Below are 12,005 nucleotides of genomic sequence, written 5' to 3'. Positions count from 1 at the left end.
CCTTATGGCTTTTCTTATGTAAAACAAGGTCAAATCAGCTAATTAATCATATCATTATTGTAATTGTCCAGAATCCAGCACCCCATATGGCAACAAAATACAAGGAGCTAGCAGAATTAATGATGTGAAGTCAAGGGTGACGTTATAACAGACTCAGAGAACAGGAGCGACAAAGTTATTCATTGTTGTAACAGTGCAGCCATTTGGACTGATTTCAAGTCTCTGTCGCTGAGTCATTACATTGTATGTGCACAAAGCTGGTGTAGCTTTAGATTAATGAATCTATGAAGACGCCTTATCTATGGATATGAATGACCGATTTAGCCACTTAGGTTCTAAACAAAGCATAAAAGGGATCTGTGAGACAGAGACAGTGAAAGAATGAGGCAGAGGTGTGGACATCATCCTCACCATAAATGCTCAGCCTGCATTTTAAGGCTAAACCCTTCCTATGTTATTCCACAGTCACTTCTGAAACAAAACCCAAATGGTCCCACTGGCCCTGTCACTGTTTGACATGCCTGCTGTACCCGTCTTCCGCTCCACTGCAAGTGTTGAGGATATGAGGGTGGGCACCGAGGGGCCCCCGACAATCCCCCATCGGCAAAGGAGTCAAGTCAAAGGACTGAGTCAAACTGAAGCAAGCGCAGACATATTGTGCAAATAATTTATGGTTGATGCAGCATTCATTTGAAATTAAGATGAAACGCGAGGAGCTTCCCCACATGTAGAGGTATCTCATTAAACAGTGCAGCCGGCTTCATGTGTATACAATGTTGCATCTTGAGATTCAGTGTCATGAGTTGCATTTATAAATAAATTCAAATTATTTTGGAATTATCGATCCTGAGACACAGAGAGAGGCTGGAGGTGCTCTGCTGTGTTTGACAAACTTGTGCTCAATTCCAATCAACCTATGAGAGAAAGATTTATCTTTTGTAAAACCTAAACCACCTGTTATTATTAACTATTTGATCTGTTTATCCTGTCATAACAAAACAGACTGGGTAACTTATGACCACAGCTGAATATTAACTTGTTTTTACTGTCTGGCAACAAATATCAACCACACTAAAGTTTGTTTGTCAGGTCTAATTTAGCTTGTACAGACACTGCATCCTTGCTTCCCAATGTCCTTGGTTCTATATCTAAGAGCTGCCATCCCTCCTTCCTCCCCCTCCACCAGCCCTCCCCTCCTGTGCCAACACATCAAGTGAAGGCAGCCTGATCAACCCTAATAGGGCCTGGTAATTAGAGTCTTTGCATAGAGCCTGTCTGCACGCAGCTGCCCTAAGCAGGTTGGGGAAAGACTGCCATACACTTGACAGTGTGGAAAAAACAATGTAATGTTCAGTATATGGGCCAAATTAGCCTGGCAGTGGTAAACACAATCTACTTTAAAACAATACTGACACTAATTAGGCAACCAATGTATCATTTCAGGGTTCAAGTTTTAGTTGCTGTATCAAATACTTGAAAATACTTGGAGAGCCAATTTGATGTTTCTAGAATACAAATTAGGAAGACCTTCCCACATAAAGGCTAAGCACAGCCGGCATTAAGAGGGAAAAAGTGTAATGGATGCTATTTCTCCACTTATCTGGTGTGGAAAATGGAATCCAGATTATTATGTTGGGGTAATAGTATATTGTTGATATAAACTATACAGTGTAAATTACAATAAAACAAGCAGAAAACAAACGAATCAGAAAGACAGACCTAATTGTTTTTGCAATAGCTTAGTTTTAAGCTTGGTTTCCCTTTTATGTACATTAACATAAAGAAAGTATTTTCGATCTATTAGCTGTCACATTTCTCAAAAGACACAATGACAGCTATAGACAGAAGTGATTATGGCATTCGTAATTTAGGACGATTAAGAAAAAAACCTGCAATGGATTTCTTATAAAAAGTCCAAATAACTTTGAAGGTGCATTTAAAAATAACTGTCTGAAGAGGTGTAGTCACTACCTTCAGACAAATAATCTTCAGTAATCTGTAAAAAAAAAAAAAAAAAAAAAAGCCAGCAATTTCCTCTGTCATAGAAAGCAAACTGAATAGGTGATTTTCTTTCAGTCTTTTTTATATTCTTTTCCAGTCGTCTTTCAGAAGTGCTACAATAATTTCAATGTCAAATATAACAGTTTGAATGTTAAAGCAGAAGTAAGTGGTCCGGTCGTTTTCGCTAATGCTGCGTTCCAGTCAGGCTTTTGAAATCGTAAATTACAGCTTCAAGTCACAACTTACGACTTTATAGCGTTTCAGGCAACCCACTCGTGTTTTTCCGACCTGTTTTACCGGTGAAAGTCACTATAACGGCCACTCGTAACTTCCGACCGGTGAACTCGTACCAGATCGAACTGGTACCACTTCACGGTCGGAAAAATACGAGTTTCCTTGAACGCACCATAACAGTCCTCGTCCCTACGTCACCACATTCACGGCGTCCCTTGGCTGCACACACAGCCCTGCATGCCGTTCTCTCTCCTCATTGGATAAAAACTGTAGGATACGATAAATGTTTTCTCCTCGGCTCAGAGCAGAGCAGAGTGACTGACAGACCCGTGTTTCAGACCAAACACTCTATGTAAGTGATTGCTGTCGGAAGATATAACTATTTAAGACTTATATTAACACAAATATATCACTTACTTCTGCTTTAATGGGAGCATGCTCAAAGTAGTAGTCCATAAATGTCCTTTAAATTGACCTATTGTAAATGTGCTGCAATCTAATCTGTTGGTAGCCCGTTATACATCTTTACAGTTTCTTTTTTGTATCTTATCCAAACCAAAGTGGGAAACATTTATGGCCACATGTGGTTTAGGTTGTATGTCTTTATAATATCTTTATTCTACTCTACTGTCTTTAGGCCTATTTCTATTTATTCAGTTTTTATTGTGATGCTGTAGTGTGCATTGATGGCAAACCTAATTTCAGTGCATAGAAATAGGCCTACATAATGACAAAAGTCTCTCCTCTCTCTCTCTTATGTCTAAAACTTCAAAACTTATTTTTATTTTGTTTTAGGGGGGATGGAGCATGAAGTTTTTTTTTGTTTTTTTAACATACCAGGGAGCTGCCCAGTGCAACCACATCCCTCTACTTTTGGGCAACTGAGCAGCCCCAGTAGAGCAATTATATTGGAATTTTTGTGTCAATGGTGATTATTATTTATTTACTTGCATTTCCCTTTACTGCCCCCGAAATGTTGTTCTTTTTTTTAATCTGTTTTATCAAAATCTCCTTCTCCAACCCCAAGTTGTTCCCAACCACACGTTTCCATATAATAACATTAAACGGGTGTCAAAGGTCTTTTTTTCTGTCATAATTTTTTTGCATAATCTTATAGAACAATTTTTTCCCCCTCATTTGAAGACAAATGTGTTCATTTGCAATATGAATATTTTATAATTCCGAGATTTGGGAAATCATTTTTGAATAATTTGTTTATTATGGTAATTCCCCCCCTCCATATACCATGCACATGCTTTGTCAGGGTCGGGTTGTGTCTGTCTGTCTGCCTCTGGGATGTAAAAACTTGCTGGAGCTGCTTTGAGTCTGATTCGCTGCATCTGAATCTGCTCCCACAATTCAACAGGCAACAAAGGAAGAAAGGAAGAAGAGGCCGAAAGCTAGAAAGTGCTAGCCAACCCCAGGCAGAAAGATAGATGACAACCTTATTGTGTAATTTAAATTCGGCAATGTAAACCGTACATGTTTAGAGAAGTGTTGAATCCGGCCGTACACACTGCGCTTTATGCTTTGGTTTGGGCGCAGGAGCTGAGGAGGAGGAAGAAAAGCGGTGATGTTTTCGACAGTAAACGCTAACAAAGCTAGCCGATAGTGCTAAGGTGTCAAGCTAACATTAGCCAACAAACGTCAAGGAGCGCACCTTTTAATGAACGTGTTTCACAGGACACATGGGTTATTCTGCCCTGTAAGACAAGCAGGTAAGATATAACAATAACGGGAATATTGAACTAATATATTGATAGATTACAAATCGACTCTTTGAGAGTAGATATGCTAAGCTAACAAACTAACTGGTTGGTACCTGCATCATGTTAGCATACAAGCAAGCTAGCGTCTTATAAATTGTCAAGCTAAATCGGATATGTTTATTTTCATTTCGTATTCTTTTCAAGCAAATTAATATTAATAAATCGTAGTTGTTGAGTTAAGGTTGACCGTTTTGTCGTGAAAAGGCGCATGCTAACTAGCCGAGCTAAGCTAAAGGCATGCTGTTGTGTCCGTAGGCCTTGTCAGGTCAGGACAAACCTTGCTAAGGTTGGTTTAAATTATGACCCGCCGTGTGTTTTTATGTGGTTGGATATAAAGTGCTGCTTGGGTATTATTTTCCTCGTTTTGAAATCACGTGCAAACTTTAAAGGGTACGGAGTTTACAGATGGTCTTTCCTTGTTTTTTCACAGCATCAAATGAAAGGTGGTGGAAGTGGAACTTGACCCATCCAACTGAGTCACCATTTTCCTGCACATAATGGTGAGTAATCAGATTGCAGCTGTCTTGATTATCAAGCAGCTTTGTTTATGCGTTTCAAGTGACACATGTCTCCACATACTGTCTGTTTTTAGTCTTGTTTGGCAGGGCTGTCAGAGTTTTTGTAAAATGAAAAGGCAATGATAGGTATTTATTTCACAAAACCATGACATCTATGCATTGTGGTCAGTGAGAATAATGACAGTGACATTTTCTATCGTTGCCATGGCATTAAAGTAAAAAATAATGATCTGATGTGCAAATGATTGCTTTTAGCTGTACGGTTGTTTGAAGTTGGTCACATCTCTTTTGGTGCTGCAGTGTATACATGGTCCATGGTAGTAAACAATGCAGCAGGACACTGATCCTGAACACAGTCAAAGCAAGCACCGGGCTTTAGAGGCAAACGAGCGACAGCAGCACTGACAGATAGGGAAAATACTATCTATTTCTCTGTGGGTCATAAACACAGGCATTAATACAAGTGATTTATAATTTGATGTACACAATACACAAACCTAATGATTTTAATTGTATTAATTAAATAGGTTTGTTTAAATTTGTTTTTGTTTTGTTTAATGGTTACAACAGTATGGATGTAAAGCGTTCAAACCAAAGATGAAGTCACTGAGCCATTCATCCTGGTATTTTGATAAAATAAGTAAAAATCTAGAAGCTACATATTCTCAGTGTGAGAATTTACTGTCTGTTTTTATGTTAGGTCAATTGATAACTTTTGTCAGAGAAAACAAGATATTAATAACATTACACTGGGCTTCAGGGAAACTGTAATAGGGTTATTTTTTGAATACTGAACTAATTGAGGAACTGTTTTTATTATTAGTTTGTGCTGAAAATTATTGCTAGTTGTGACACTGTGTTAATACAATAAAGATATTCACTTTTGTCCAAATAGAAAATACCCAGCGATTGCTTTAATTTACTATCACATGCTGCACTGTTATTGTGTTATTTTTTTCCATTGTGATGTGCATGGTATTTTCAAATATTTGCATTGTACTGTTAATGGATATAATGTGATATTATGGTAGTTATGTAACCCTGTTTTTTTTTTTCTTTTTTTCTTCTTTCAGGGTTTGATGGCTTCACTGTATGCATGACTTGTTTTGCGTGGCGTGATGGGAGGACACTGTGGATAGTACTTTCATCAGGATACCAGGAGAGCCATCCCATGCCGCCACTTTGGAGGGCCTGTAAGAATGAAGAAGATAAGCCTTAAGACCATCCGCAAGTCCCTCAGCATAAAGGGCAAAGAGGAGGGTGACTTTGTCATGCTCCAGCAGCCCTCGGTGACTACAGAGTTTTCTAAGGAAGAGTCACTTTTTGGGGGCTGCTACACCAAAGAGCTCTCCGGCTGTGACCTTGGTGGAGAAGACGACAAAGCGGGGCAGAATAAGGGCCGCTCAAAGAGTGAGAGTCTGATGGGATCACTAAAGCGGAGGCTGTCTGCCAAGCAAAAGGCAAAAGTGAAAGGAGGCTCATCTGCCATAGGCTCTGTGGATGATGATGACACCTTTTCATCTTCTTCTGTACCCATCAGTTTCAACGAGGTGAAAGCCCAGAGACCCCTTAGATCTGCATCACTACGCAGTCACCATTACAGCCCTTCACCATGGCCTCTGCGATCAGTCAATTCTGATGATTCATGTATTAAGATGGAGGTAAAAGTTAAAGCCATGGTTCACTCTCCCAGCCCCAGCCCCAGCTTAAATGGTGTCCGGAAAGAATTTCATGATTTCCAGATGGAAGGGCTCTTTCAGGACCAAGCAGAATCCTTAAAGAATCTCCAGCAGCCACAAAATGGTGAGCTGCATCTAAATATTGATGAAAATGACGTGCCTGTGGTGCTGGGGTTGACACCCCAGGACTACATCCAGTACACAATGCCTTTAGATGAGGGAATGTACCCGGAAGGGTCCCACTCTTTCTGCCTGGACAGCTCCTCTCCTATGGAGGTGGTGACTGAAGCAGACAATGGGTCCCTCCACACAGACCAGGGACAAGAGGAACACGAACTGGTTAGTGGTTTGCCTCCGGATCTCTTCATGGAAACCTCAGTGAATAGTCTTCTCATCGGTTCTGCTGGTGTGATGCTCCAAAGCTCTAGAGTAGAGGTCCCGCCTCCCCTCTCTCCACTCCTGCCACCCATGATAAGTAATGGACATATCCCCAGGACTTTTTCGGGATTCAGCTCTTCAGACAGTCAGGTAGCTGAGAGGGTAAGACACCACCTCAACTTTGACCCAAATTCAGCTCCCGGGGTCAGCCGAGTGTATGACTCGGTGCAGAGCAGCGGACCGATGGTGGTGACCAGCCTGACGGAGGAGCTGAAGAAGCTGGCGAGGCAGGGCTGGTACTGGGGCCCCATCACACGCTGGGAGGCAGAGGAGAAGCTGGTCAACTTGGCCGACGGCTCGTTCCTAGTCCGAGACAGCTCAGACGACCGGTACCTGCTCAGCCTGAGTTTCAGGTCACAGGGCAAAACCCTCCACACCCGCATCGAACACTCCAACGGACGCTTCAGCTTCTACGAGCAGCCAGATGTGGAGGGACACACGTCCATTGTTGACTTAATTGAACACTCTATCAAAGACTCAGAGAATGGAGCGTTTTGCTATTCCAGGTCTCGCTTACCAGGGTCTGCAACCTACCCTGTCAGACTAACCAACCCAGTATCTCGGTTTATGCAAGTGCGCTCCCTGCAGTACCTTTGTCGCTTTGTCATTAGACAATACACAAGAATAGACCTAATCCAGAAACTGCCCTTACCTAACAAGATGAAAGATTACCTGCAGGAGAAGCACTACTGAGGACACAGACAGGACAGTGGTAGCAATTTGCACTTTTGTGTTCAGTTGAGAGATTTAAACAAGGTTTACAGACAACTACAGTTTTGAGATGATTGGTTCTGGTTCTGGTGGCTCTTGATTTGTGTCCAGGTGACTCTGTTGCTGTTTAGTCCTCCATTCCACTGTTCTGGGATTTTTGCTGGTTTTAGGAGCCTCTACTTCCAGAAACACAGGCCAGCATATAATCTATCGCAAAAATATAGCAGAGGTTTACAGCCAAGTTCCATACATTAAGTGCAGACATTAGGCATGCTTTGTGATGTGTTGTTAAGTGTAACATCCAGCTGTGCAAGTAGACCAGATTTTCTAAAATTTGTCGTCTGCATTGAAGTTGGGCCAGTGAGAAAAAAGAAATTCTACTTCCAATTAATTAAATTTTATCCACTAAATTGTACATTTAAGAGATTATTGCAAGGATGGAATTGTTTTCCTATAGTAAGTTAAAAATCAAATTTCAAGCTTTGGGCTGACTGACCAACTTTGATCATCTTTTGCATTTAATTGCTTCTCAGATTGTGCGATGGTAACATTTTTGTCAGATTGACCAGACTGAATTGTAACGCAAGACATCTTTGTCTAACAACTGATAATGGCCAACATGTATTTTGTTTTGTTTTGTTTTTCATCTAAAGCAAAATCTCAGTTTTGTGCAAAATTGCTTTCATCACAATATCCAGAATTGTGCTCATTCGCAAACTACTACTTTTTTAGTGGATGCAGTTGCTTTGTGAGGTATCATCTGACTCTGTCATGGCATGTGACACCTGAGGTATTACAACTATGTTTGTACTTTAGTATAGTTGGACTGGTGTGTGCTCTGTCATGGTTGTTACTTTCATCTGTTCAGATATATGATCAAACTAAAGCTCTGACGCTAACCACAGTGCCATAAAAGTAAAAAACAAACAAAAAAGTGTAAAAATCCTAGTTCCACAACTTGAACATATAGTTGCAAAAGATGTCCAAAGTTTGCTGGTCTGTCAGGCTTTTAACCGTTGGTTAGGGGAGTAGCTTTAAATTGTATGGCCGCATGTAGCCATTATATAATGTGCAAGCCTAAAGGTACTGACGATGCTGGATTTTTTCTTGTCATGCTGTTCTGTAGAAACAGCATCAAGTTGATGTATAGCTCTTTTCAAAATATGTTAATTAAAAGTTAAATCTTTCTGCATTAGGAATGTTACAAAAACTGCACCGCAGCTCAGGCCTAACAACTTTGTCACTGTCTGTAATGCTTGTATCTGCATGTAGTAAAGGCTTTAAGACTGTCAGTTAAAGGCACTGTAGTGTTACACTAATTGAGAGAAGATGTCACAGTAAAAGGGTGTAAGATTTTCGGCTGTGTTGCTTAAGTGCAACTCTGACTAAAAGGCTGTTTAATGCACAATTGCGTTTACCTAAGGCAGTTCAGATGTAAAGAAAATTGCCCTCAATTACCCCACAACTGAAAACCGATTTCAAGTCAATTGACCTGCATCTGTATGTCGTGATGGCTGTTTCTCAGACTCTTAATGCCAGCACTGAGCTGGACCCAGATCAAAGGAATCCAAAAGAGAAAAAAAAGGTGTGAGCTTAATTCAATGGATTTGGCAGGGCCAGGGTTAAGTCCTCGCCATCTTGGAGTAAAACCAGGGTTTTAGCAAATGACAAAAGTTCCATCACAGCTGCATGGCACCATTGGTATCATGAGTTTCAAGGTCATTCAAGTAAAAAAAAAAAAATCATTTTTTTTGCCATTGCCTATCCACATCATCTCCAGGTCCCCACAGAGCTGCACTACCCCACAGATTGTCTCGCTACTGGGCTGTTTGTGCCAGAGTAAAGGGAAGAGCACACAGTATGCTACGCAAGTGCTTTATATGGATACTTTGACAGGGAATTGTTTTTTCACATAATGAATGAGTATCTTTTTCGACATCAGTGTCCTTAAAAGTATTTGGAAAATGGTCTCTCAGACAACTTTGGTAGGTTGTTAGCGCATAGTTCTAGTTTTAGTTAGCTAGAAATGTTGGTGTCTGAGAGAGTTACCATGAATCTAGCACAGCAGAAATTAGATAGGAACTTTGAAAGGTGTTGCATGTTTAAAGACTTAGCATTTTAAAGCTTTGAGTTGTATAGGAATGAAGGATCTAGGACGTGTGTTTGGCTGTATAGAAGGATGTTTCTTTGTTTTTTGTTTTCGTCACAAACATTGGCTGGACATTCTGTGTACAAGAAATGTATTTTTCTTTTTTAGAGTCCTTTAGTGAATTTTTTGTGACATTTGCCATCTGGGGGATGGGGCTGTACAAAAAGAATGTACGCTTATGTGAGGTATCCATTTTATCTGCCTGCAGACCAGTTTCAGAAAGCATGAGAATCATAAAAAAACTACATTGACACATTTTTTTTGCACTTGAATATTCTCCCATTGACATGCTTGGATCCTCTCCTGCCTAGAGTTGTCCTTCAGATGGCATTTTAAAAAAGAAAAAGAAATAAAGTCACACATTTGTCCTTACGTGTTCATATAAATGTTTAGACTAAACCAAGACTGTTTTTGTTTTTTGGCATATCTGTGGGATATAAAGGGTAAGGCACCAGCATCATATCTAAGCCTCTGCTAATGCTCATGGGCTGTCAAGGAATGGGATCATAGCAAGAATGTGGATGTAAATTTAATTTGTCTTTCTTTTGGGTGCGTGTGTATGTGTTTCATTTGAAATGTGAAAGTAAACTGTTTTAGTCTTTTTTTTAATACAATGTTGTTTTAATTGTATTTCCATGTTCATTTGCAAATGACGAGCAGGAACCAGTTTCATATGGTGTTGCTGCTGTGACTTTTCAAAAAAAATACTTATTTTGTTTATTATTAAGCATTATTGCCTTCAGTGTTTGATTCCAGAGGTTGATGCTTGTTAATAACAGCTGTTTAGCACTTAACAAGCTCCAACATTTTTTTTTTCTTTTTCATGCGTGAAGGTGATTGTTTACAATGTTAGGTTTGGAAATTACCCTCCCTTCCCTTCCCTTTATTTCTTTTTTTTTTTTTTTTAACCCTCTTTCACATGAACATTTTTGGTTTGTTGGTACAATTTTAAAAACTCTTTATTTCATTTTAATGTGTTGGACACATTTGTGCTGCTTATGGATATGATTGCCTTTCTTGTATTTAACAATGGGGAAATAGAATGTCACGAGTGTAGATGTATGTACACACGACAACTCTGGTTATCACCCTGGGAGAGAAAAGCAGATTTGCAATTTGTTAACAACTGTAGTCAGTTAAAAGAGCATTAGTAGCGATTAGAAAAACCCTCTGTAGAATTACCAGTTCACTCCAGTTTACATTGGTTGTCAACTGTCAACTTTCCAAAGTAGATGGTCTTTTTGTATTTTTCTTTTGGAAAAAAAATCAACAGTGATTTATTGCACAGTTTGGATACAGTTCAAGAGTTTTTTGTATCTGCCAATTATAAATTATAAATAAAAAACTATATTCTAAGTTGTTTTTGTACACTGGTATCACTCACATTAGACCTCAGATCAGGCAGTAGCTTGGAGCTAGTGATGCACTTGACAAGAACCTGATCGTGCTTGCACTTGTGTTAATGGATGAAATCATGGAGGTCTTAAGGAGATTCTTTCCACAGTGGGTACAAATTGGCAGCTAATCCCAGGGCTCCGGTTGCCTAATTTACAGACACAGACTAGGGGGGGGGGGGTCTTATAATAAATATAACAGAGACTCAAGGGAAAGATTAGCAGCAACGCTACCATCCTCGCTTTAACTTTACTTTATAAATCGACTGGAGAAACACTGAGAGAGTGCTTGTATTGTGGGAGAAGAGGGGGAGGAGAAGATGGGGGTGGGTTGGGGTAATGGTGTCAGGTTTGGACTTGGATCTCCTGGAACATGGTCGGCATGATGATGAGGAGCTCGGCTTTGTTAACTGCTGTGTCTGACAGGCCTCTCCAGGCATCTGAGGTGAAGATACACAACTGTTTACTCTCTCTGCCCGCTTCACAATGATTTATTCATAGCACACGCTGGTGGTCGCATGTCATATGGAGATGCCTCCATCATAAAAGGACTCATCTCTGGTTTTCTACGGTTATTTTTTTCCCTTTAATTTGCTGCTTTTCAAACTGTTGATATTCAGATTTTAACCGGAGAGATGTTACTTTGCTGGGAGAGTGCGGCTTGTCATGATGTGACATGGCATCCCGGCTGTTTCTGGGGTTTGTCTGCGCACATCATGATATTCGACCTGCTCACTTTGCCACCTCATACCCAGGATGTTGCCTATTTATTCACAGTGCTTCCCTGTGTGGTTGTTTTTTTTGAAGGGGAGCTGTTGCTTGACAAAATGTCGGATCCGTTGCTGTTCCAGCAAACACTGAAGTGATACAAGTAAAACAATTTTTGACACACCAATGACATTTTTGGCATGTAAGACTTTATATTTAATTTGTTTGATATTAAAAGTGCAAAGGCAAGTTGTGGATTTCCAGAAGGTGATGAGCAAAAACACAATTGAGAACCCCTGTGAAACCCAAACATGCAGGTTTTTGCACTAATTAAAGGGGAACAATGCAAGTCTGGTAGCTTTTTCTCTTTTTTGCCCGGCCATGTGTATTTTTTTTTTTTTAAA

At 40.1% G+C, this 12,005-nt stretch overlaps 1 protein-coding gene across 2 annotated transcripts; it reads left to right on the top strand.

Annotated features, from left to right (window-relative positions):
• The first annotated feature begins 3,591 nt into the window (after positions 1-3,591).
• On the top strand, positions 3,592-10,855 carry socs6a (suppressor of cytokine signaling 6a). Of its 2 annotated transcripts, none has more exons than XM_085762621.1 (3): positions 3,592-3,953; positions 4,435-4,504; positions 5,596-10,855. In XM_085762621.1, exon 3 carries the CDS (start codon positions 5,722-5,724, stop codon positions 7,330-7,332), a length of 1,611 nt encoding a protein of 536 aa, XP_085618747.1. In that variant the 5' UTR covers positions 3,592-3,953; positions 4,435-4,504; positions 5,596-5,721; the 3' UTR covers positions 7,333-10,855. The 2 variants fall into 2 exon arrangements, with proteins under 2 accessions (XP_085618747.1, XP_085618749.1); XM_085762623.1 differs by lacking the exon at positions 3,592-3,953 and adding an exon at positions 4,214-4,290.
• The last annotated feature ends 1,150 nt before the right edge of the window (positions 10,856-12,005 follow it).

The sequence above is a fragment of the Trachurus japonicus genome, chromosome 20 (genome assembly GCF_045865225.1).
Source record: "Trachurus japonicus isolate A0001 chromosome 20, Traja_1.0".
Taxonomy (NCBI): Eukaryota; Metazoa; Chordata; class Actinopteri; order Carangiformes; family Carangidae; genus Trachurus; species Trachurus japonicus.
This window is presented reverse-complemented; position numbering and strand designations above follow the sequence as displayed.